Here is a 26,918-nt window from a genome sequence, read left to right on the forward strand (position 1 = left end):
GCAAATGTGCCAGAATATGTTCTGTCTTTAATTTCTATGATTGACCTAATCAGCCTTACCATCCATCACCCCTTTCTCTGTCCCTCACTCCTCATACCCTATTTCCTTTTTTAAAAAATTTATTTATTTATTTATTTTTGGCTGCGTTGGGTCCTCGTTGCTGTGCTCGGGCTTTCTCTAGTTGCGATGAGCAGGGGCTACTCTTCGTTGCGGTACACGGGCTTCTCATTGTGGTGGCTTCTCTCATTGTGGAGCTCGGGCTCTAGGCGCGCGGGCTTCAGTAGTTGTGGCACACGGGCTCAGTAGTTGTGGCACACGGGCTCTAGAGCTCAGGCTCAGTAGTTGTGGTGCACAGGCTTAGTTGCTCCATGGCATGTGGGATCTTCCCGGATCAGGGATCGAACCTGTGTCCCCTGCATTGGCAGGAGGATTTTTAACCACTGCGCCACCAGGGAAGTCCCTCATACCCTATTTTCTAGGTATCAGAGATAAAAATAAGCTCAGCTATCCCATCAGAGGAAATTTTGCTGGCTTAAATTATGATTTCCTTAAGGTGAGTCAGTTTGGGTGGGCATTTGGGTAAATGTTCAGCCCTTCAGATTTTCTTCCTCTCCATCTGTTCAAGTTGGTATCTGAATACCAAGGGGCTTTCCTGACCTCAGGCCCTCTTGTTGCCCTCTTGTCTTCATAGTCTTTGCGACAGCATGGGTGGTCTTCTCTGCTCTGTATCAGCCTCTCTTGTGGTGCAACTGAACTTTCCTGGCCTCTTGACATGCAATCGCATCCCCAGCTGCTAATTCCCAACTGTACCGTTGTCTCTAGTGGTCAAGCACAAGTACTCTCACCTAGGCATACCCCTCTCCAAGAAGATGAGGTCTGGGTCTCTATCAGAGGAATATTACCATCCAGCTAATGAAGCTTAAGCTAAAAGACCCTTTACTTGTACAAGTCCTGGGAGGGGCTTTAACTTTCAAGGCCCTGGGAGAAGGATCCACTTAATAATGTGGTCAGATAATTGACTATTATTATAAAAGTTGCACAAATAAGACTTGTTCATAAAGAGAGCCTCCACGCTGTATGATTTTCAGACTCAAAAAATCCTGATTACCCTATTCCTGTCCAGCATCTTTTTCATTAAACTCCCAGGCTCTCTTATGTGTAAACTTAGGTACTGGGTGAAGTTCTCATCTTCTGCCACTGGGGGTCATCACTCATTTCTCCAGGAGGTTTGCTTCTGAGCTTTAACCCCATGCACCTGCCACATTGCTGTTCTGGAATTCTACCAGTTAGGCAGGCAGAAGGTTCTTTCCTTGTGGGGATAAGCCTGTGCAAAGGCTTGCATGAATGCAATGAGGTGCTGATCAACTCTTTGTTGAAGGAAACAGGAAGCATAGGCTTGTGTTGCAACCAGATCTTACAGTGATGTTCTCTGCCCAGTCATAGGTTACTTTCCTTCATCAAACTTGTATTTCCTTGTAGCTACAGAATCAGGGCTTTGGGCTCAACATAGTCTGTTAATTTAGTCTAGGAGTTGTAGCAGGTCCATGCCACATATATAGATTGCTCACTGACTCTTAGAAATCCCTGGTAAGCCCTTACATGTATTGGGGTCCAGTATTTACCACACTAGCCACTCAGATGTCCAAAGAAACTGTGATTTATTTCCTATATGTGATCTAAACTGCTTCACACACAACCTCTCCCACCCTCCACTCCCTTAAAGCAGTTTTATCTTGTTAGATTTATCCAGATATAGGCATAATACAGTCTAAGAACATGGAAATAGGGGCAGGAGGAAGGATAGACCAATGGCCTGTTTCCCAGACTTAGATTGGGGTAGGGTTTGAGGTCTTGAGGAAAGCCCTACAACCTGGCAAGGAGTGACATCGCAGCAAAATATTGGGAAGTGGCAAGAAAGATATGCATGTATTCATAGTAATACTCCTAACTCCCCACAGCTTTCACATAGTGTCAGGAGATCCAGAAGTTCCCAGATGTCCTAGAAAGCAGTTACTTAAGTACTGAGGGGACCTCTGGATAAAGAGTCATGTCAGGAATAAGAGCTCTTCAAGTTAAGGTCTTTGGTTTCTAGAAGGCAGTCGGCAGAAATGGATGCCTTCACACATCAAATGGTCAGAGAGAACCTGTTAACAGTGCAGCCTGGTCAGACTGGCCACCCTGCACCGAAAACCAGTGAGGTAGAGGTGGTAGTAGTAGTGTATGGACATGAAGCTCCTTTGTACTGCTGCCACGTGAGCCCTCCTACCTGGGAAGCCATCTTGCAGGAGAGTGTGTGGAGGGAGTGGCGGGGGGAGCCCGCTAGACGGCCATTTACCCCAAAGAGTCTGAATCAACCAAGGACACCTTTCCAATGGACAGGGACTGAAATTCCCCAAGAGTGTGCTTTTCAAAGTGTCGCGTGAGACCTGCTGCCCGAGAGCGTTGCCTCCTTCTTCCCGAGCACGCTAAGCTTCAGGGCTTAGTCTTCATGGAAGAAACTCAATGATTGAAGTCCGTAAGGCATGACTGTGGATGCGGAAGAATCGTAGGTGCTAGAATCATAGGAACAGTACACCAAAACATCCTGGCTGAGGTTTCTTAAACGATCACTCTGACTACAGTGTATGGAACGGAGTGCAAGAGGGAGAGAATGGAGACAAGAAAGCCAGTTTAAAAGCTGTTTTAGTATCTCTGCTGCTGCTGGGTTAAGTAGGATTTGGGCAGTGGAGGCAGATTTAGAAATTGAGAACTGATTAAATGGTGTGGGGGAGAGGTGAAGTAGAAGAAGGGTTCAAGCAAGAGTTCCAGGCTTCTGACAAAAGGAGTACAGCATGTAGAGGTGTCCCTTCGTAACGTAAGGAGCGTTAGGGGGGCAGTAGGTTTAAGAGGAACTGCCAAGCTAGAAAAAGGGAACAGAAACTACCTACAGTGTTAGAATTAACCTTGAAAATTGTCAATGTCCAGAGCAAATAACAATTTTTTGTTAGTAATTTAATGCTAACGTTAGCAACTGATTAATTCATACTACAAACCCGATGATGTTAATTATCCTTCCATTCCACAATTAACACTCAATCTTTAAAAAGTGATATGCGATGATAGACATACATGATAGTGCTTCACTTCTAAACAAAAGACGACAGAGGAAAGTAGTTTTCTCAGCATGCTCTCACTCATTTTTCTTGAATTTATTTTATCTACCTTTGTTTTTTTCTTTAATTCCAGCTTAAGAAACATATTCTACTGAGTTTTTTATTTTCCTGACCTCCTTAGTATGACTTAGTCATGTTTAGCTCATGTACAGTTAGAGAGCTGTAGAATTCTATAATGTGGATGGAGTGAGCAGCACAAACATAAACGAAAGTGAGATATTCTCACGTGTTCTCACTATACCATATTCTTATAATCCACATGTCATAACACTGTTTCCTCATAGGTCAGATGCAGTTATCTGAACTCCAAGAAATTGCTGGTTCTCTTGGACAAGCTGTAATTTTAGGAAAAACCAGTAGTATCCTTGGATTTAATATCTCTTCCATGTCTATTACCAGTCCTATCCCCAGCCCAAGTGATTCTGGCTGGGTTAAGGTAAGAAAATGTGACTAGAAAAATGCATTTTAGCTATTTAAAACGTTGCTTATTTCTTATTTTAACTATTTTTCTATTTCAATACAATAATTTAGAGAACATGTCTTTCTAATTTATTGTTGGTTATTTTTTTACAGTATTACTAAAATGATAAAGTAGTTGAAAAAGGAGCCTATCTTCTAAAAATTATGTATTGGTATAAAATGTGCTTTGCTTTGACTATTTACAACAATGCTTCATAAATTTGCTCTAGAGGAAATATTATAATAATATTGACTCAACGTATTAAACATACTTTTAAATAAACAATGATATAACATTTAGCCTGGCTAAGATGAGTTTGCTACTGAATGTAGTTTATCATGTGAAAACCACTTCATCACTCATGACCATTTACAGGTGACTGCCCAACCGGTTGAAAGGTTTGCATTTCCTGTTCATCACGTGGCCTTTTTGTCCTCGCTGTCAGTGATCACTCAGCCGGTGGCAACACAGCTGGGACAGCCATTTTCTCAGCAACCTTCCGTAAAGGCAGTAGATGCTGATGTAAGTTATAACTCAAAGATTTACTTAAGTGGAAGAATTAAGCTATAAATTCTGGAGGGTGAACCGACTTCATTAACCCTGGTAGACTGGCAACCTAAGGATTGCACTGCCTCTTCAAAGTTGGACTAATATCTATGCATATCACCTTTTGCTGTTTTAAAAATGTTTCTTTTCAGTGAATTTGCTCCACTGCCCAAACTCTTTGTGCAGGAAAAGGAGCTTCTATAGATTTAAAATTTGAAATGAGGCATTGAAAAAAATAAAGTTCCAAATATCTTTCTTAAAGAAAGCATGGGAACAGGACAATTGTTATAATACTCTACTATTTTTTTCTTTAGGGTAATTGTGTATCAGTTGGGATTACTTCACTGACTTTGAAGGCCGTACTAAAGGACTCCAGTAATAACCAAATCAGTGGTCTTAGTGGAAATACAACAATTCCATTTAGCAGCTGTTGGGCCAACTACACAGATCTTACTCTTCTTAGAACAGGTGAGTGTACTATTTTGGATCCTCACATATATACCCATAAATAGGGACAATTATAATTTCCTTTTAATGAACAAAGCAGTCTATACTACACTGGTCAATAAATTATAGAAATCAGAATATCTAGCTTATAAAAATATATTTAATATGCAAAACAAAGTGAAAAATAAAATAAGCAATTAAGGGAATTAAAACAGGTAACTTGAGGATATACATCAAAATTATATCATGATTCGTATTTTCTTCTTTACCCATATGTGTATTTTTCTAAATTTTCTCACTATGTATGTATTACATTTATAATAAGAAAACTTAATATATAGATTTTTCAAATTCAAGAAAAGAAAGGATAATATAGTGTCATATAATTTTAATGGCCCATGCAGGAGTTCAGAGTTGGGCTGGAAGGTGGGTTCTAGTCTTTCTGAAAGCCAATGCAAAGGAGAAAACATGAACATTACCATGATTCACAGTCCTCTGCAGATAGACCAGTTGCTGTGGAGAATCACAGCTTGCTCTGAGATCAGAACAAATGTCTCCTATGAGTTCTCATGAAGTATACTCATGACATCGTCAACATGTAAATACATGATATCTTCAACAGTAAATACATGTTATCTTCAACAGTAAATACAGTCATAACTTCCACAGTGAGGTTTCTTATATTATCTTCATATGGATTGATGGCATAACTCCAACTGGTAAAAGCCTTTCTACCAAGGCAAAAATGATATGTCCAAAAAACAGGTCTCTATTGATGATAGATTATTCAGTATCGAAAAGAATGAAATACACCATGAGAGAAAACAGCCTTATGATGATGCTTACCCGTGGAAGGCAGAAGAATCAGGTCATCAAGGACAACACAGAGCCACTGGATCAACCTCCTCTGAAGTTCAAACAATCCCCAGATTTAACAAATTTGACCTCATCATTAAATAGCTACAAACGGGAAAAAAAAGAAAAAAAAGGAAAGAATGAAATAGACTCCTTGTACTGGAGACAGGCCTCCATTAATCTGTTTACCTCAACCTTTATAGGCCCTAACTCCTGAAGAAGTTTTATTGTGGTCCTCACTCTTCTAAGCACTGTTATTTCAAACACACACCCACACTAAAGGTCAGAATAGAAGCCAAAGTAAAGAGTAAGAGAAGTTAAAGAATATCTAACAATAATCTGGTTTTTTTTTTTCCATAAGAACTAAATATCAAAAGCTAAAATCATTCCAAAAGAATTTTTTCCTTATTTGTTGTTTCCTCGTGCTTTGATGATGCCCTACACCAGATAAGTTTGATCTGCCTACTGGGCAACAATATCTCAACCTAGAGTTTGATGGGAATCCAGTGGCAATGAGTTCAACATTGTGCTCTGGGACAAGCACCTGGAGTGTCCAGTAAGCCTGGTGACTAAGGACAGAGCCTAATTCATTAACAGTCAGCCTAAATGGCAGTAGGACTGGGACCTTTTTATGGGAAATGAGGAACTTGACAAGAACCCTGCCTGAGAGAAGGTTGCCCACCTCCCGAGGAAGGTGGACTCAAGAGGTGCGCAGTGACGAAGACCCAACCTGAGGATGAAGGTCTCCAAACTACCACTTCCAAAGGCAATGTTCCAAAGTAACCAGGGTCACTGGAGTGCTGAAGCAGTAATGTAGGTTTTGACGTTTTTGTGATAACAAAATAGTGCTCTCCTTTTATCCAGTATATTTCCTTTAAGAGTTCAAAGCTTCCCTTGGAGTGTCTATCTTATTTGCTATGGAGAACAGTCATTGTTTCTAATCCCCTTCCTTCCTGCCTGCCTTCCTTCCTTCCTTCCTTATTTCTTGCTTTCTGTCTTGCTTTTTTTCCATCAAGTGTAGGGTTTCAGTTCTCAGGTAGTGTATAGTAAAGAAGGTCAAATATAGTCATCTCTTTATTATTTTTAAATCAGTTAGCCAGTTTTTAGATTAACTGTAAAACTGCAGTAACAACAAAGCATATGTAAGAAAATGAATAAAGCATCTTTCTTGTAACACTTTCTAGTAGGTATCCCACTTAATTACTGCACTGTGGGAAATCCCCTTGCAGATTAGGCCAGCCTGACCGAGTGGCACCACACCCTCTTCTACTTATAGCTCCCTAAAGAGCAAGGCAGGGGCCACCGGGTAGAGAAGGCATGGGTTGTAGTTTCTCACACAGAAAATAAAAATGTGAGAATTAGGTAAGAAAAAAGTGGAAGAAGAAAATAAACAGCTGAGACTGCATCTTTTGAACAATCTGGATTAAAATAATATTACTAATGGATAATAACATTTGGGACACGTTTATTTAGCAACCTGTGTGATACACAGCGCTTGTTTCAGTTTCTAATGCTACTTAACAAACCAGCCCTAAATCTAATGGCTCAAAACAACAATGATTTCATTTGCTCACAATAATGTGGGTCAGGAATTTGGGATGGTTCATCTCTGTTTGATGATGTCTGGGCCTTCAGCTGGGATGGCTTGATTGGAGTCGTGTCACTGAGGTTTTGATCTTGGATTTTGGCTGAGTTCTTCACTTCTCCTCCATGGAGTGGCCTCTCCACTAGCCTAGCCTGGCATTCCTCACAATACTGCAGGAGAAAAAAACATGAAAACAAAGCAAAAATATCTAAATTCTTCACACATCAAAATCTTTAAGAAAAAAATATGCCTGCCACAAAAATTCAGTTTTTTCAAACTGAAAAAAAAGAAAGACTTAAAAACACCATTGTCAGGAATTGTAACAGTGGCAGAAAATTCTATGGAACAATGTCTATCCACCTTGAAAGTTATAGAATGCATTGCTATAGAAAGCACAATGTGGTCAATATATTCTCTCCTGAAAAAGAAAAGACGAATGAAAACAGACATTATTTTTTTTTAAGATAATAGAAAAAAAACAGAAGAATGAAAACTTTGGAATTATGCCAAGTGTTGCACATTCTGCTCTGTATGGTAACTACTATTTTTTTTTTTTTAATTTGGCAGTTCACTTTATTTATTTATTTTTTTTTACATCTTTATTGGAGTATAATTGCTTTACAATGTTGTGTTAGTTTCTGCTGTATAACAAAGTCAATCAGCTATATATATACATATATCCCCATATTCCCTCCCTCTTGAGCCTCCCTCCCACCCTCCCTATCCCACCCCTCTAGATGGTCACAAAACACGGAGCTGATCTCCCTGTGCTATGTGGCTGCTTCCCACTAGCTATCTATTTTACGGTAACCACTATTAATGATAGCAGTAGTCCAAGAAGAAATTATGTCATGGAAAAATATATTGGTTAACTGATATTCAAAACTGTGGGAAGGTTTAACATATGGATTAAGAAATATTTAGATGGGTGTTTCACACTCTAAATATATCTAACGTGTTTCTTCAAGCTTGTCTACCTTGGGTAAAAAGAAAGGGATCACGATCTTGCAACACGAAAATAGCATCTGACTTAAAGCAAATGTGGAAAACAGTTAAAAATGGTTGAGTCTAAGTCGAGGGCATATGGGTGTTTGTGGTACTATGCTTTCAACTCTTACGTTTGAAGTTTTTCAAAATAAAAAGTTCAGTATCCATCCCCACCTGCCCCAACTGAGGCTGCAGCTTCTTCACTCCTCGGTCAAGTGTATGGGGATCAGACAGAGGTTCAGTACCCTCACCTCCCTTCCCTATTGTCCTTCATTTCACCCTCACCTCCCTTCCCTACTGTCCTTCATTTCAAACAGCCTCTGGGCACTAGGAAAGAACCCCTAAGAAGTAGGTACTGATGCTGCAGAAAGAAAATCTACCCAGAGTCCTCCTGCCCATAGTTGTTGGGCAGATAGAACTCTTCTGACTCTGAGACCCTCTCTACACTTGTTTATACTTTAATTTATCTGACTCAGTTTCCAAAAATACTTCGTTAGGGGTTATACAGTATTTGTAAGTCAATGAAAACCCAATTGGAATTGTACGACAGCAAGCAAATAATAAAAGGAAGTCAGACACTGTGATGATTTTTTTTTGCCCTAGGAAAAAATTTTAAGATTGAATTTATCCTGGATGGCGTCGTTCAGGTGGAGTCCAGGACTTTCAGCCTAGCCGCGCAGTCTGTCTCTAGCAGTGGCAGTAGCGGCAGCGGCGGTGGCAGCAGCAGTAGCAGCAGCAACAGCAAAGTGCCTACTGTGGGCACAGCTGCCCAGATAGTGACTACAGCAGTCAGCTGTCTGGTGGGAAGAGTGTTGCTCTTGGAAATATTTACGACTGCAGTTTTGATTTTGAACTGAATTCTCGGTAAGCACAGTTCACTTTTTCTCTGTTTGTCTCCACATACTGAGGTACCAGAAAATGTTTACTAAATAAAGACTGAGTGCAGCATGGCACCACAGGCAGAAAGACACAATCTCAGCCATTGAGAAAGTTAGAGCTTCAATGGTAGAGACAAGACCACCCTACGGAAATGTTTTTCACACTATAGGATGGCGTATAAGAGTGTGGGGAATGAGAAATGCATGTTACATCAGGACTCTTTCAGTTGCAAAGGGCAGAAGCTCAGCTCCAATTGGTTTAGGCAGTAAAGTGAACTCACTTAATGGAGAAGTCCAGAAGTAGTCTGATTTCTGCCACAGTGAGAACCAAGGGCTCAAATGGCATCATCTAGAACCTGTGTCTCTCCATCTCTCAGCTCCATTCTTCTTGGTAGCAGATTCACTCCCAGGCAGACTCTTCATCAGGCGCCCCAACCCTCATGGTACAGGTACCACCAGCATCTTCATGTTTACAGTCTACTGGCCCAACAGCTAATCCAGAAAGAGCAAACCTCTTTCCCAGCACTTCCAGCAAAAGTCCCAAAGCTATGTCATTGACCTGGCTTGGGCCACATACCCATTCCTGAACCATTCGCTGTGGCCACGAGTTGCCGTGAATTTGAGATGGGGTAATAATTTAGAAGAATACTGAAGTATTTCAGTAGTAAAAGTGAAGACTAGATTTTAAATTTGAAAATAAATAAGGTCAGGATGAAAGGAAACAATAAGGCCGGTTCTGGGAGTAGCAGAACAACTGGAGGCTGGGACTTCAGGAGGAAATAATCCGTTCTTCCCTCCTCATGGTAGAAACTAATTAGAAACCAGCTGTCAAGGGAGAAGGACGCTTTGAAGAGACCCAGCGCTGGCCTCTTACAGCTAATATAGCAGGGTGGGTTTGGAGCTGAGGGACAAAAGGTAAAGACCAACACACAAGTTATTGTATTTTAATGCCTGTTTTCCTGTCTCCAGAACTCTAATAAAAGTAAAACTTGTTGTCTATTTTATAATAGCATGATAGGTATTGCTTAAGTTCATTTGTTTCTTCCCAGAAGCATTAAAATATAAGGTATAAGTACTCTTTATTATATATTTGTTCATTTTGTGTTTCCTCATTAAATGCATTTTTTTCCTAATTATCTTCACTGACTTTCTTCCTACTTGTACTTGACAACTTTGGGATTTTACAAAATTCAGAAAATTCTATTTTCAAGTCATTAGTAAATGATATTCTTTTTGGTGTTTTTTAGGACATTTTTTTCAGATAAAAAGTTAATCAACAGCTTCCCCTTTGCTACTAAATAACCTATCATTCTTCAGTTAAGACATAAGAAGACTTAAACACTATTGTCTTAGTCCTTTCAGGCTGCTATAACAAAATACCAAAGACTGAGTGGCTTAAAAACAACAGAAATTTATTTCTCACAATTCTGGAGGCCAAAGTCTGAGGTCAGGGTGCCAGCATGGTCAAATGAGGCTCCTCTTCTGGGTTGCAGACTTCTCACTGTATCTTTACATGGTGTAAGGGGGTGGGGGTGTTCTGTGGGGTCTCTTATAACAATACTAATCCCATTCATGAGGGCTCCACCCTCAAGACTTAAGCACCTATCAAAGGCTCTACCTCCTAATACCATCACATTGGACACTAGGCTTTAAAACATATGAATTTGGGGGTGGGGCACGTTCAAATCATAGCCCATTGATGAAATGAAATTATGGGTTTTTTATAACTTTTCATTCTGAATTAACAGTATTTTACTTTTAAGAGAGTTATGAAATTACACTAAATAAAATGACAAAACTTGAATGTGAAAAATACAATATATAAGCACCACTATTCTCTCTCCATGGTTCCACACAAGAGCACATTAAATTGGTGAACTCTGAAATACTAAGTTTTGCCTTATTAACCATACCATGAAATATTAGAAAAAGCTAAAATTAATAAAACATATTTTAAAATCACACTGTATTTTCTTAAAAATATTTGTATTGTTTTCGCTTTTCAGGAAGCAACTGAAGTGCTATTCTGAAGAACAGGTTGAAACACAAATATAAGAACTGCTTATTTAAGAGCTATTTTGTTGCACAACAAGAAAAAGTCTATAGCATTTTCAAGAAAATATACTAAAAATATTTTTGTAATATATAAAATGTATTACTTAGCTTTAATCACAAAAATCAAATTTCTTCAAAATACAAATTTCTTTTGATTCCTTATGTTTGTATGTACTTATTTCATCAAAAAAAAAAAACTTTTGGAAATTTTTGATTTGTAAGCAGATATACCACCTCCAAGTTGCTGTACCAACAAATCATGAAATACTTTAAATAGTTGAAAGAGCTTTCTAGTTTTGACTTAACTTCTTTAGATCAGATTGGAAGCATTCTGAATTTTTGTATGTACCGGGGGATCTGTTTTTCTCTATCCATTCATAAGACTCTAATTTTCAAAGATCTAAGCCAGTTTAATTTCTAAGGATTTTGGAGAAATGAGATTGTTTTAGACAATCTCATGTCAGATTGTCAAAGTTGCTGGTTTTCAGATGCACAGGAATCCCAGGAATTCTAGCTTATCCTAGATTTCTGGGTCTGCCAACCCTGGCCAGTCGTCTAAGAAGAGTTTCATTGGTGTCCCTTGTTTGAACAAGTCCAAACTCCTCTGCTTACCGCTCCTTCCCACTCAAAACTGTCACTACTAAGTGTGTGACCTCCTGCAACCCAAGGCTACACCAGAAGAGATACTTATTTTCAAGAGGATAAAATTAGGGAATGCAAAAAAAAAAACCACAAATTAATGTAGCTAAACTAACCAAAAGCTCTCATACTATAAAAATTGCACTTTTTACTCAGAAAAGTCTAAAGAAAATGCTAAATTTAGAGGAATAACCCCAATCAAGGCTTTGTGGCCATGTCCTGAGCAAGTAGAGTTGGTATTCACAAAAGTTGCCTTCCAGCAAGTGACACTCAGGAAGCATTTGGAACAGCTGAGAGAATTCAATGAAACCCAGAGGTTTTCCTACTGTGTACCATTTCCTAGAATGCTCGCCCCAGGTCATTGTTAACCTTGCTTAACAAAAAATTGTTAACATCTACCATGTAGTAAATCCAAATATCTTTGTATATATTTGGCATTTTATTCAGTCAAACAAACATCTGTTTAACATTTGCTAGATACCAGGCATTCTAGTGAGAAGACTACAAGGAATAAGATGCTGTCTTCACCTTCCAAGAGTCTACAAGGTAGTTGAGGAAATAGTGGTGGAAAAGGTGATACACAAAACACAGATATACAGTATCATATGTGAGAGAAAGAGACATAGGGTGCTGTAGGGGCACAGAGGAGGGGCACTTGGCTGGGGGTAGGAGCATCCTGTGAGGATGGAGATGGATGAGGGACAGATTCCAGAAGAATATGGTGCCTGAGATGAGTGGTGAGTAATAAAGCATGAGATTAGCCAAGGAAGAGTGTCCTGACAGAAGGTGTGGTGGTAAGAACAAAGGCTGAAATACCATTAGATAGTGAGTTCCTTGAAGGCAGTAAGGCTCTTCCTTAGTAAGCATTTCTCTTGCCCTCTCACGAAATGTCTGGCACTAGTAGATGCAGACTCACTGTTTAGTGGATGAATGAAGCATGGAGCACGGGGAAATCAAGACGCCGTCTCATGTTACTGGAGCACCAGTACACTCCCTTCATGAGGAACAGCTTTCATGTCCAGAGAGCATGAATTAGACCACACCACTGGTTAATTGAGGACTCTCATACTTCCCTCAGTTCCAACCTCAGAGGGATGAGAAAGCTCTACCACTAAAATGGGGAGGAGGAGAGAGAGACCCAACAAGAAAGACTTAAAAATCAAGTTTTCTAATGCAAATTCAGTTTACTGTCCATTTCAGGACATTTCCTTTCACTGAGAAAACTAAATTCCAAGAACTACAATTGTACCAGCTATGGAACAAATTCCTACATTCGGTTTCTGGGAGATGCAAAAATATTCTTCACATCTGAACACTGTGAAAGCCACAAAATTGGCCACTTTCTGTAGTCCTTCCTTACCTCAAGTTTTAATTCAGTCCACTGGAAACTTTTTGTCAAAAATTTTCCATAGATTTTTAATAAAGAACTTTTCTAATGTAACAGAGCTAGGGCTTGTGGGCCTGCGGCACAAAAAGCCAAACTCTGACAGGGGATGTTTGCTGCAAAGTAAGGATTTATTTGCAGGGCGCCAAGCAGAGAGAAAAGGCAGCTCATGTTCGAAAGACTCCCGAACTCCCTGATGGCTTTTAAGCAAGTGTTAGGGGAGAGGGTCTTAGGATGCCTGATCAGCTCCTGGACATTCTGGCTCATTGGTTGGTGGTGAGGTGATGTTTCCGGAATCTCATTGGTTGGTGGCTCCAGTCAGTCTGGGGTCTATGTGCTTGTGGTCAGCATGTGGTCACCATCCTCCACTGGGTGGGGGTGGTCTTAGTTTTTACTAAACAACTCATAGATATGCATCTGATTGTTATTTATGTTCCTTCAGCAGGAACTGGGAGTCGAGTCTTGTGACGCTGTTGTTCTAATCATTAACTGCTCCAGTCTGCTCTTTGGAACTTAGCAAAGGCCTAGGAGCCTAAAGCCTTTTTTCTGCAAATAAGAAATGGGGGACATGGAGGGGCTTTTGTACCTGGGAAGGCCCCACAGGGTTCTGCTTGGTTTCGGTCCCCCTTTTTCTTTGATACTCCTCCATCCTGAGGGGAACAGGGGTGGGACAAGAAAGGGAATAAAGTTTTAGATAGAGAGATTAACCATAAACTTCGCAGGGGAGCTCAGTTTTAAGGGGACTGGGTTTCACTAATACAAGTCATTTGAGAATAAAAGGAATATCTAAATTTTTGCTTCTTAGCCACAGACTTTGTTAAAAAGTTCCTGATTTAACTTCTTTAGGTTTCTGGCTGTCTGCTTTTAAAAATTTTCTAAAGTTATTATAGTACATACCCATAATTATTTATGCCAGATAAATTACAATTTTAACTTCGAGTTTTTAAAATGCCTAATTGTTAAAAATCCGTGGGCAGTATGGCTTCACCTAGCCTTCATTCACAAGCTGGCCACTTCTTTTTTTTTTTAAATAATGTTTCTCTGAACAATCCTGTCTTAGAAATTTGTGTTTAAATTTTTAAAAATACTTCTAAACGTAACAAGTGGGTATTTAGCTGTTGAGCAAGTCATTTAAAAATACTTTGTGTGTTAGTACTGTTTCTCCAGGATCTGAAAGATTCATAAAGTAAATATGATGTTCCCATTTTGGTCAATATAAGGAACAGAATAAAGAGGTAGTAAGAATATCTTCCTGTATTTCTGATAATAAGTGAAACATTTATATCTGGTACTATTGTCTCTACTCTTTTCTCAGCTGCATCACCTTCTGATCATTGCAATGATTTCTAGGTGGTCTACCAACTTTTACCTCTTCTCCGTCTTATCCTGAAGAGTGCTAGCTAAAATACTACTAGTACTACTACTAATAGTAATAACAATAACAATAATTAAAGATTTACCACATCTTTACTACACTGAGTGTTCTATGTGGACTCTTTCCTTACATTTATGCTATGAAGATATTATCCCCTTTTCCAGATGAGGAAACAATACCTAAAAAGATTAAATGCCCCAGTTCACAGAGCTTTTAATGGTAAAGCTGGGATACAAATCTAACTCCAGATCTCAGCTCCAACATTTAATTGCCTCCCACTTTTCCCCAAGCAGGAGAAAGTGTTTCACTGTGAAGAGTGTTTTTAGAAAAACATATTTAGGTCCAAATTCCTGTTCAAATTCTAGTTTAAATTTTACCACCTCTATGCCCTCAGGCAAGTTCTTAGTCTCCTTTATTTTCAGTATCTTCACCTATAAAATGTGGGAAATATCTACCTTGCAGTGTGGTATTTGAGGACCGATTATCATATATAAGGCACCTAACCCAGCGCCCAACAGGTGGTAAGCTCTCAGTAAAAGGTAGCCACTCCTGTTATTGTTATGACCATAATGTTGCCTATATTATGTCATTCGCTGGCCCATAAACCATTAGGCTCCTTATTGTACCAGAACAGTACCTAGCATGTAATGAACACAATGTGAGTGTTAATTATTAGAATCACTGGCTGGGTACAGGGCCATGAAGAGCAAAGACTTTCTCAGCCGTAAGTGCAGTGAGAAATGACCAATTTGTGTACAGTGAGTTTTTATAAACAATCTTGTGGCATATTCTAGGAACTTTCCTTAAAAGATGGCTATTATGCATCCCTTTGCCCTTCTTCATCCTTTCCTGTTTTTCCCGCCTAATGGAGCAAGACGTCTCCTTGCACCAGGAAAACAAATGCCAGCCCCTTTGGGGAGGGTATAGAGAGCTCAGCTAAAAAGAGTTTGGGCCCCTGACCATACCAGCCTTTGCTCTTTCAGGGTTTCATTGCTACTCGGCCAGAGTCCTAATCCTAACTGATATATCTCCTGGTTTCATCAGATTCCTGAGGTGGCAAAACATGAAAGGATCAAGAGAATAGGGAATTCATCCTTCCTACAGGGGAAGGTGGGCAGAGACAATGCCAGGGCAAGGAAATTGTTTCAAATAGCTCATAGTTTTTTTTAAAATTTTATTTATTTATTTATTTTTGGCTGTGTTGGGTCTTGGTTGCTGTGCATGGGCTTTCTCTAGTTGCGGTGAGCAGGGGCTACTCTTCATTGTGGTGTGTGGGCTTCTCACTGCGGTGGCTTCTCTTGTTGTGGAGCACAGGCCCTAGGCGTGTGGTCTTCAGTAGTTGTGGCTCGCGGGCTCTAGAGCGTAGGCTCAGTAGTTGTGGTGCACGGGCTTAGTTGCTCCTTGGCATGTGGGATCTTCCCGGACCAGGGCTCGAACGCGTGTCCCCTGCATTGGCAGGCAGATTCTTAACCACTGCACCACCAGGCAAGTCCCAGCTCATACATTTTTGAAGTTATTATCTGTATCCTCCAAAACAGAGATGCTTAAACCTTGATCTGAATCCATGTGCATTTGGTTTGGGAAACCCATCAGAAACCATTGGAGGAGGACTTCCCAGGTGGCCCAGTGGTTAAGAATCTGCCTGCCAATGCAGGGGACACGGGTTTGGTCCCTGGTCTGGGAAGATCCCACATGCCGTGGAGCAACTAAGCCCATGTGCCACAACTACTGAGCCTGTGCTCTAGAGCCTGCGAGCCACAACTACTGAGCCCACGTGCTGCAACTACTGAAGCCCACGTGCCTAGAGCCTGTGCTCTGCAACAAGAGAAGCCACCGCAATGAGAAGCCCGTGCACCGCAACGATGAGTAGCCCCGGCTCGCTGCAACTAGAGAAAGCCTGCGCGCAGAAACAAAGACCCAACACAGCCAAAAATAAATAAATAAATAAATAAATTTAAAAACATTAAAAAAAAAAAAAAAGAAACCATTGGAGGATCACACCCTTCTTCCATTCTCATCAGTGGGCATTTTCAGCTTCCTCAGGTTGGCACCAGCTGACAAGAAGTGTGCAATCTCTAGTGAAAGAAACATAAAGATTTATCCCCGCCAACTTTGCCTCCCCAGAGAGTAGCTACAGACACGATGTGTAAGACCAAAAAAGAAGGGGCCTGCTGTCAGGGTTATAGTAGGTACTGATACTCGAATACTTGTGGGCAGTCTGCCCAGCTACGAACCTCTTACCACACTAGTTGCAGGCTCTGATACACTACTCTAGCTATTATGATCAGATCATGCTAAAATTAGAAAGCTCCTTAGGAAAAACTGTTCTTCCAGGAATTCTGTTTACCCTTGACAAGCTGATTTTATTAGGGAAATCCCTTTCAGTTAAGGGCTGTGTGTTCTACTGATTCCTCTAACATGCTTAGCACACACTGTGCCCATGGTAAGTGTTGAGTAAACTGTTTAATTAAGCAAGTGAATAGACAGCATGATGAAACTTTTCCTTTATGAGATTTTTGAGATAAAGAAATCCTACCAAAATATAACAGAAATTGCACTTTACCTTGACTTACTGCCTTAACATTTCAAATAACAGTGTATAAAATTCACTCAGTTAGAGACCACTAGTTACGATTGCCATGGTAATGGGCTCTGTGCCTATGAGCAGAAAAAAAATAATTCTTTTTGGGCAGGATACTTATGAGTGTGTCTGGCTATGTGGCAAGATATTTTCCTTTGGTTTTTCTTGAGAGTAATGTTATGTATTTAAGCAGATGATCCTTTATACATGTAAATTCTCCCTAGGAAGAGAGAAAATAAATAAGTTCTTTATACTGAAAACTTCTAGGATGATTATAATATGGATTTAATTCTCACTTATAAAGGGTTTAATTTCAAATAAAAATTAGAGCAAGAAATACATATTGCACTGTGAGGAGGTGAGTAATTTTCACTGTATGAAATGTACATCTTATACAGACAAATGCCTTTAACAAGAATTGCTGATATGTCTAATATTTTAAAGGGCCAGAGGTGGTCAGAGAAGGATCCAAGAGTAGCACTTTGAAATTAAGAGATTAAAAAGCAACACTCAAGGGACTTCCCTGGCGGCCCAGTGGGTAAGATTCCTCGCTTCCACTGCAGGGGCCGCGGGATCGATCCCTGATCGGGGAACTAAGATCCCACAAACTGCGCAGCCAAAAAAAAAAAAACCAAAAGCAACAATTGAGACACGTATCCTCCTAAGTGAATTTGCATTAATGGACAACAACAAGTCTCTATTTTGAACAGGAGCATTAGCATGAAGAAGTATGTGCTTGAAAAATATTTCTATTAATCATGCGGTGACGTACTGAGCTGAACTAGAGGATCAAAGATCATTATGATAATCCTGGTGTGCTAAAATAACAGACACTGAGAAGAAAAAATGGACAAAATTTGGCAACAGATACTATCTTGAGAAAAATATCCAGTGAGTAGTGAGAAAAAGCACGGAGAGGGAAGGGTAGCATTGTAGGTGCTTTTGTTCTAATAGCTGCTCTTTCACCCTATATCTTTAAAGCAAAGGAGGCAAAGGAGGTGGGGGGTGAACTCAGAGCGCAGCTTCAAAGTTGAGTGTTCCTTCCTCTTTTCCCCTTTTTAACGTGTTACTAATAAATATGTCTATTTCTGGTTGCTGATGACACAAAATTCACCTCTGTTTTCCTTAGAAGCACTATTCCTTGTAGTAAGCTAAAAGAAGATTCAGGGACTTGAAGAGGATAAACCTGTACGCCTAAGAGCTTTCATTGATTTTATTGCTTTGTTTCCAACACATTTCCATGTACGTTATGCCACTTACTTTGCCAAATAAATCCATAAGGCAGGAATTATTAGCCTGATTTTGCAGGTGAGAAAAGGCTCAAACGTGTTCAAGATCAAAGCCGCAATGTCCATCATGCTGTAGCTGAATGGATTAGGCTTTCATTGTTGATTAAGTGTTGCTTTAAGTTTTCAATTCACATATAAGATAAGTCATGTTATAAACTGTTATGTTATATTGGTTGAATGAATCTCAACGTATTTACTGTTAGAAATAATAAATGGCATGAGATTGCCAGACCCGCTCAGATCAAGTCTACTTAACTCATAATAGAGCTGAATTATATTATAGCTCTAATAACAATATGGACAGTGCCAAGAGGTATTACATTGCTGAACCTCACGACTGAAACATAATAATGAAGAGTTCACCCCATTTTTTCATATGAATCCATTTCTAAAAAAAGACATGGATTATTTTTCTCCATTCCTATCGAGGCATCTTCTGAAGGGACTTGGTTAACTCTTAGTTATTCTTAAACCTCGGGTCTTCCTGTATTTAGCAATAAAAATTACTACTAATTAAAGATATGCTGGGGCTTCCCTGGTGGCGCAGTGGTTGAGAGTCTGCCTGCCAATTCAGGGGACACGGGTTCGCGCCCTGGTCTGGGAAGATCCCACATACCGCGGAGCAACTAGGCCCGTGAGCTACAACTACTGAGCCTGCGCGTCTGGAGCCTGTGCACCGCAACAAGAGAGGCCGCGATAGTGAGAGGCCTGCGCACCGCGATGAAGAGCGGCCCCCGCTTGCCACAACTAGAGAAAGCCCTCGCACAGAAACGAAGACCCAACAGAGCCAAAAATAAATAAATAAATTTATTTAAAAAAAAAAAAAAGATATGCTATAGAAATAATGATGAAACATATTTATTTAAATGCTTCACAGAATGTTAATTTTCTTTTAATAGAAAAGAAATTAAAAAGCTGCTTCAGGGTTTTTGGTTTCTCTATTAAGCAATTGATCCTAACTATTAAATGGTGATTATGGATATTAAGAAATAAATTATGGTTTTCCATAATATTAAAATGTACTATTTTGAAAGCAAGCAAAATTCTCTAGAAGAGAAAGATCAATAAATCAATCCATTAAAATTATCACCAGATAATCCTTTGCTTTCAAATGTATCCATTCAAAACTGTCACTCTATAAGCTACAAGGCTTTGTTTTGCTTGATCAAGAAATGAATGTGACTTTATGATCCGTATTCAACCGTGAACAGCTGCTCATCAATAAAAAGCCATTAATGTCCAAGTCAGAACAGCAGGTCTAAGATTGTGCTTAAGGAAAAAACCATCCCTTTAGTGAAAAGCCAGGGAACTGAGTTGGGGAAGATCTGGAAGCCCTGGGCTGTGTTTGCAAGGTCTGCCCTACCTCCCAGGCAGGGATGGGAGGTCAGTTGATAAGACACTACTCAGAGCCAGCTGGAGAATTCGGAACAAGGAAGCCTATCCAGGCTTTGAACTGGGAGAGTAAGTGGTATGTTGGAAGCTGATAGAATGAAAAAAATCAAGCTGGTGATTGGGGATTGGGCAGGCAAATCAGAAGACTTAAAGTGGGCAGAATGGTCCTGACACAGAGCAGGTATAATTAACTGTACCCCATGAAAAAGAGGCAATCCAAAAAGAAATATTTCATATATCAGGTTCTATCCCTTATGCTCCTCCCGCTTGACATTTGGTGGTCCTCCTCCCCACTCCACCCAAGCCTTGGGCAGAGAACAGGACTTCAAATTGCACACTGCCAAGAGTGGTCCCCAAGCAAGACCCCAAATTATTGGCACTTATGATCCCCAATTATGGGATTACTACTCAACAACTAAAGATGATTTTTAAATATTCTTTTATAGGTATTTTTAAAGTAAATTTTAAGTTTGCAGTCTTTAGTAAGCTTTCTGTTTGTTTTGTTGTTGTGCTGGAAAACAAGTATTCACTATTTGTTTCTAGAAAAATATGTACCTTTTGTTTTGTTTCATTTGCAAACGGAAAATTTTATAAAGAAAACTGAGGAATAATAAAAAAAAAAAAGGAAGAAAAAACCATAGGGATATAATAAATAACTTGAAGCAAAGATACTCATCACTAAGGAAAAGCATTTTGAAAACATGTTCATATCAAGATGTAAACTAGCCTGGATTTTTGATTTTGGGAATCAAAAAAAAATTCTAGAAATTTTGAATTATTGGAATTTAGGCATTTGAAGAGTTTAAGGGCTAGAACAGGTATTTAAGGGACTGTGGAGGGTCAAGTGGACTTAGGGAGCTGTAGTTACTGGGAATGATTTAGTAGTAATATAGTAGTAGTAGCAGGCAGTAACAGCTCTTGTTTAAGAATGCTTTCTATGCACCAGGCTCTGCCCTAAGAGCTTTGTAAGCATTGGCCATGAAGTAGGCACTATTATGGCCATTTTACTGATGAGGAAACTGAAGTTTAGGGATATAATAACTTATCCAAGGTTACACAGAATAATTCCAGAGCAAAGTAATAAACATTCTTTTTCTTCCCCTCCTGAGGATAAACAAGTTAAATTATTAATAGAAATGTGGTATAGACTGGGGTGGGGTGGAGGGGGTGGAGGTACTGGAAAGTTAAGTGGGTAGGTAAGTGCTGGTCAGGGTGACAGAACAAAGGTAGTTGTAGCCAAAAAAGAGGTGAAAAAAAAAAAAAAAAAGGCTGGTTGAGGAACAATTTGCATGAACAGCTTTCAGTCTTTGACTATATAAACTTCTAACCTCCCTCACCAGTCACTTTACAACAGTGGAGCAGATACTTTTCTGAGGGCCCCTTACCCACAATAGCAAAGGATCCTAGCCTTTTAATGGCATACAGGATGAAAAGAAACAAAAAACAATCAGGCTTCAAAGAGAGAACCATAGAAAAAGAACACCTTAATTTGGAAGAGTGGCTAGCTCGGTAAGCAAGCCAGGAACAAATGCAGGGACACGGTGAAGTGCCACTTTTTAACTTCCAGTTATAGGAAATTCAATCAAAAATTACTAGCAGGAGCCTAAATTCTGAATTAAACTCAGCGCTTCGCACCCCTATAGTTGTGGAATGATTGAGATCTGGCCAGATCCATCATCTTGAGACAGCTACGACTCCCTCATTTTTTGCAATCGAAACGCGTATTTCTCTTGGTCTCATCTGGTATGGGGATTCTGTGGGTTTAAGGAAAGGGGGCATGGTTGGAGCGGAGGCACTGTGTGTAGAAACTAGAGCAACACGGGACGAGCCCAGGCACTCCGAAAAAAATCAGCCTGTATAGCCAGCAACGTTCACAAAAATCCTACTCCTGACCAAGCCCCGGTAGCTGCCACGCCGGCCTCCGCCGCTCACCCCGCCCCCCAACGCTCATTGGCTCTCAGCCCCGACGCCAGACCCGCAGCCTCTCGCCTATTGGGCCAGACAGGACCTGGGGCGGGGTGCGGAAACAAGAGTTCGGGACTACTGAGAGCCGCCTTCGCGGGCTAAGGAGAGGCAGGAGGTGGGACTGGGGGAGGGTTTCTCGACGAGGGGGCGAATATGGCAGCTGCGCGGCGGCAGCGGCGGCTTAGACGGAGCGCGCGCCCGGCTTTGAATGAGCGGGGCTGGGACTGAACCGGCGGAGCGCAAGCTCGAGGAAGCGACCGGCAGCGCGCGTGCGCGCGCCTTGTGTGCGCGCGCAGCCCGCGGCAGCTCGGAGCCTCCGCCGGGCGGGCGGGGAGGGGGAGGGGCAGGTGAGTGTGTGCGGTTCGCGCGCCCTCGAGGGGCTTCCCTCCCCCACCCCCATCCCGATCCGGACCCGGGTCTTGGCGGGGGGGTGTCCTCTGCCCTTCCCCAGTTAGCCCTCGTCTCTGCCCCGCACTTCCCGCCCTCCCACCTTCCTTTTCGCCCCTCCACCCGGTTTCCCCCCACCGAGGCCGACTGCCACTCTACGGTACTGTTTCCGGGTCAGGGTGACCTCTGGGGTGAGGGAACCGCGACCCGGAGCGGGCCCCGGGCGTGCAGCCCTCACCATGCGGGCTCACGCGTGGGAGACCGTGCTGCGGGGCTCCAACCGGAATTCCCGAGTCCCCAGATCCGCCCCCCACAGGGAAATTTGCCCGTTCTTCCTGCCCTTCCTCTACAGGCCTTGCTCCTTCCCAAGCAGATTTTTCTAAAATCCAAATCCCAGTGCACTCGGCACCCACTTGGAGCAATTGAGAGCGTTTTCACCAAACGCCGTACATATGGCGTCGGATTGTGCAACCTGAAAACGCTCCTGTTGTTTTTCGCATCTGTACAGTGGGTATGATTTTTTTTTTAATCAATTTCAAGTGAAATTGAAATTAACTGAAGTTAAAACATTTTAGTTATGAAACTCGTTCCTTTTGAGCCTTTCAGGAGACTTTACTTTGCCTTTGTAAGAGCCTCAGTGGTATTTGAGGGCCTGACTTTGAGTTGCCTTAGATGGTCCAGTGTTCCCCCGCTCTCACGTTCTACTTCTAGTTCCCCTTCTCTTACCGCTACCGAACTTTGGTTTTTCAAATTTAAGTGAGGTCAGGTGGTTTTATTTTTGGAGCCTTGTGATATACCTTAACCTACTTCAGAGATATACAGACTTAATTTGAGGATATTCTGTACTGTACTAGATTATATGGTGTTTCAAATTTTGGTATTAAAAAAATTCAAAAATATAGTTTTAGAAATACAGCAATTAGTGACTTGTTTAGTGTGTACCAACATAGATTTTGGCTTGGCTTATTTAACAATTTGTGATATAGTGACTCTACTGAAAAGATCTCGCCAGCAGTTTACATGGAATTACAGGGAGGAAGGATACATTTAATCTTTCAGTTTCTAATGCAGCATTCTATTTTAAAATTGTAGGTGAATCTTTTTCACTTGACACAGCCAAGCTGTCATTCCTGTTGATTTCCTAGAGATGTCATTTGTCCAAAAGCGCTGAGGGTAGGTTGCTTTATGGTTCTGAACCTTATTTCGGCTACATCTCAAGTTTTTGTATTTTTGTAGTAATTTTTAAGGAAACTTTAATTTTAAAGTTAGATTATATTAGCATTTCTCAGTTCTAGAAAGTATTTCGACAGAGTAAAAATGCAAGTAACTTAAGATGTGTACTTCGCAGATTGGTGATCCAGAGAGCGTTTCAAAAATCAACTGAGGCAATGAGTGTAAAATTTAAGAAGAGGTTTCTTAAATGGGATGTGGTGTGGGAAGAGCCTGGGCTTTGGGGTCAGTCTCTTTAACTTCTGGGTGAGTGAATGTGAACTTCACTAGCAGTTGAGCCTCATCTGTTAAATGGGAATAGTGAAACTCACCTCCTTTGTTTGTCTTTAGGATTCCAGTGAGGCCATAGAAGGTACATTATCTAGAACTATACTGAGTGCTCAAGGAATGATAATTTCCCTTCGTTCAACAAATATTTGAGTACCTACAATGTGCTTAGCGTTGGCTAAGACCTAGAAATACCAACTGAGCAAGACTGATGGGGCCCTGCCTCCCTAGTCCCTTGCATTGTCACTAGCTTGTGACAGTTGAGCAGCGTACACAGGGTTTCTGTGTACTGGGTCAGTAGTGTTTCCCATCACCTGGGGTAGTATCTGTTACATAGTAGGTGCTAAATATACGTGTGTGTGATACACGCACACACACACACACACACTGAAATGGATTGGAACATTAAGTAAATATGGGTCCCAAAGAACTGATTCCTGCCTTCAAATCAGTGTAATTGATAAAATCAAAAGTGTTGCTTGATGGTTAACATGATTGCATTTTCCCCCATTTCAGGTGCAATTGGTTGGAAAATTTATCTCGGAAATTATAATACCATCACTGAATTACTAAGAATGTTTATTATTAGTGAGGTATTCTTGGCTTTTGAATTAAATAGACCTAGATTTGAATCTAGATCATTGGGTGTGGGAACATGGAAACATGAGCTTACTCTCTGCTTCAATTCTATGAAAAGAGAACAATAATATCTAATAAGATGGTTTTATGGTGAGATAATACTTAAGTAGTGCTTGGCACATGGTAGCTAGTCAGTGAATATTAGTTTTTCTCTTTTATTAATCACAAAAGCAACTTTTCCACAGAATGAAGATATTCTTAATTGCTAGGGAGAGAATTCTATTCTGGTGTCAATAATAGTCCCACTTTCTGATTTACTGTTGGAACAAAACTTTAAATTTTATTTCTAGTTACCATTAAAGTCATTCAAGTTGACAAATACTTATTGAACAATGACACATAGCAGTATTTGTGGCAGGGCGATGACCATTGTTACCAAGCCTTTATATGAAACTTATTCTCAACTCTTCATTCATGTAAATCCTGAGACCTACTCTTTTCCCCAGTCCTTAAATATTAAATGTCTTCTCCCTTCAAAACATCCTGATAGAGTATCTCCTCAACTCTTTCCCCTTTTCTCCCTAGTGCCACATGCTCTTCGGTCTCTTTTCTAGCTCTCTTTTTTTGTTTATAATTTTTCTGAAAATTTAGGCTAAATCTTCATTTAGGGAAGTTTGCTTTCTTTTGGTTGAGAGTTTTATTCTTGACAAATTAGCTTTAAAATGAAGCTTTTATTCGTCATCTTAATTGTTCAGATCATTCTGCTCATAATGAAGCAATCAAACCTTTCTTTCACGTCTTATTTTGCAAATAGTAACTGGAGGTAACAGATGAATAAGATCCTCACGGGAAGGATTGTACAGGATGAATACAGTATATAGAAATAACTATGGTACAAAATAGAAAATACAGGTGCAGTAAGAGAAATACTGCAATTAAAAAGACTTTGCAGTAGTTCAGCAAGAAGTAATAAAGGCTTATGCTAGGGAGATTGCAGTGGAAATAGGGAAGAATATGGGTAGTATTAGGAAATGGAATTAGGTCTTTTTGGCAGTTTGCATGTAAGGGGATAAGAGAAAGGAGTCAAAGGTGTTGCATTTTTTGAATCCTGTTAAATTACTGTTTGGGGATGTTTTTGACAGAAGTATTTTAGTTACTTGAACAGTGAAATTCTTAATATTTTCTTCATTCAGTTTCTTTTAGAGTCACATTCTTTTCATCCTCTCAGTAGGCCAACTCCAGGCATAGGCATTCAGAAAATCATTCAACGCATATGGCGATACAACCTGCACATGTACAAAATGCATGAGCATTGCTAAGGGAGCATTTTGGAACTCTTCTTACTGAAAAGAGTCTACTTGCCCTTTACACCCTTCTAACCCTAGAAGTAGAAAGTGTTTTGCCTTTCTTTAGAAGGGATTGGCAATAGTGGCTCGACAGAGCAGTTTAGGATCAGGTACTGCAAGAGTTAACTGCATTTTCCTTGCTTTCTGATTTTGTTTCACTTTTATTATTTTTGTTTTGCTTTGTTTTGAACTTTCATATTAAGGTATAGTACACAAGCAGTGTATACAGTAAAATAAACTGGTGTTGCCACCACTCAAATTGAGATATAGACCTTAGTTCCCTCATGCTTCTATACCATCCCCCCAATCAGAGGTGAACACCATCTTTTATTATGTAATTTTTAACCAGTCAGTGTAATATCTTACTAGTTGAGAAAATTATTACATGCTCTTTTCAAGACTTTAGGAGGTTATTGCTCATATCTAGTAATTGAAAACAAAGCAGTGCTCTCTCCTTTAATCCACATGAAATACTTTTTAAAATAGCATATTAGTACAGTGATGGTATATTTATCCAGGGAGATTTAAATATTTATGTTATATTTTAAATTTCATTGCTTATACCCATATAAGATAATTTTAAAATAAAAGCATCTCAGGTTTGCGTAGATGGAACATACAGCTATCCTTTTCATTTGGCTCCATGATCATTATTACTTAAGTTACATTTTATTCCCTTTTAAGTAAATATGTAGAGAACTGAAGTCCAAATATACTGTTTACTGTTTATTACTGGTTTTTTATTTTGGAAAAAAATATTAAATTATGTTTTCTTTTTTTGTTTTATGGAATCACTCTACTCCTAATATTGGTGTTAACCGACTGTAATGATTGCTTGGAAACTTTTTACTAATGGACTAGGAGTAGGATAAGTTTTAGTTGCGACTTTGTTATTAGTTTGTGCCTCACCTTGAACAGAAAAGTTAACTTCAGTGTATCTTAAGTTTGCTGGTTGAGAAAGCTAAGAAGTTGGATGATACATTGATATATTCAAATTACCCCAACATAAGAATCATGATTCTAAATGCTGACTCAGTAATTTTCCTCCTTTGACAGATGAAAGGCAAGGAAAAGCTAAAACATAAAAATTCCATTGTCAGAAACATCATTCCTCTGTGTGTGTGTGTGTGTGTGTGTGTGTGTGTTTACGTGTACATACCTGTAATTTCTTGTGACTTGATTTAACACGTGATCTACTCTACCTCTATACTGGAAAAATAACCATCTCTCATGAATTAACAAATTTTAGTTTCCTTTTACCTCTTGTGTATTTATTTTGAGTCTCTGAATGAGGAAACTTATGGTTACTTAATATATTTAACTCTAACTTATGCCAAAACTCATTTTAAGAAATATTTAAATTAGTGATTGTTAGGATAATATATGTAGTACATATATGGTATAGGTGACTAAAATGTGTAAAGAAATATTTGGAAATAATGACCATGTTTAAAAGGCTAGCAAAATAATACCTGTTTTGCCATTTTTGAGAATTTTTTTTATCCTGTGGTTGCCACGG

General features: G+C 39.9%; 2 protein-coding genes across 2 annotated transcripts in view; both read left to right on the forward strand.

Annotated features, from left to right (window-relative positions):
• Positions 1-8,889, forward strand: part of PKHD1L1 (PKHD1 like 1) — a 154,049-nt gene extending 145,160 nt beyond the window's left edge. The window contains exons 74-77 of the mRNA XM_068525490.1: positions 3,437-3,588; positions 3,988-4,134; positions 4,473-4,626; positions 8,636-8,889. Coding sequence (XP_068381591.1) covers positions 3,437-3,588; positions 3,988-4,134; positions 4,473-4,626; positions 8,636-8,889 — 707 coding nt within the window. The remainder of the gene's footprint in view (positions 1-3,436; positions 3,589-3,987; positions 4,135-4,472; positions 4,627-8,635) is intronic.
• A 12,854-nt stretch (positions 8,890-21,743) lies between these two features.
• The window catches only part of EBAG9 (estrogen receptor binding site associated antigen 9), a 32,356-nt gene continuing 27,181 nt past the window's right edge, over positions 21,744-26,918 (forward strand). Inside the window, 2 exon segments of the mRNA XM_068525509.1 lie at positions 21,744-21,776; positions 21,779-21,937. Coding sequence (XP_068381610.1) covers positions 21,744-21,776; positions 21,779-21,937 — 192 coding nt within the window.

The sequence above is a fragment of the Eschrichtius robustus genome, chromosome 17, assembly GCF_028021215.1.
Source record: "Eschrichtius robustus isolate mEscRob2 chromosome 17, mEscRob2.pri, whole genome shotgun sequence".
NCBI lineage: Eukaryota > Metazoa > Chordata > Mammalia > Artiodactyla > Eschrichtiidae > Eschrichtius > Eschrichtius robustus.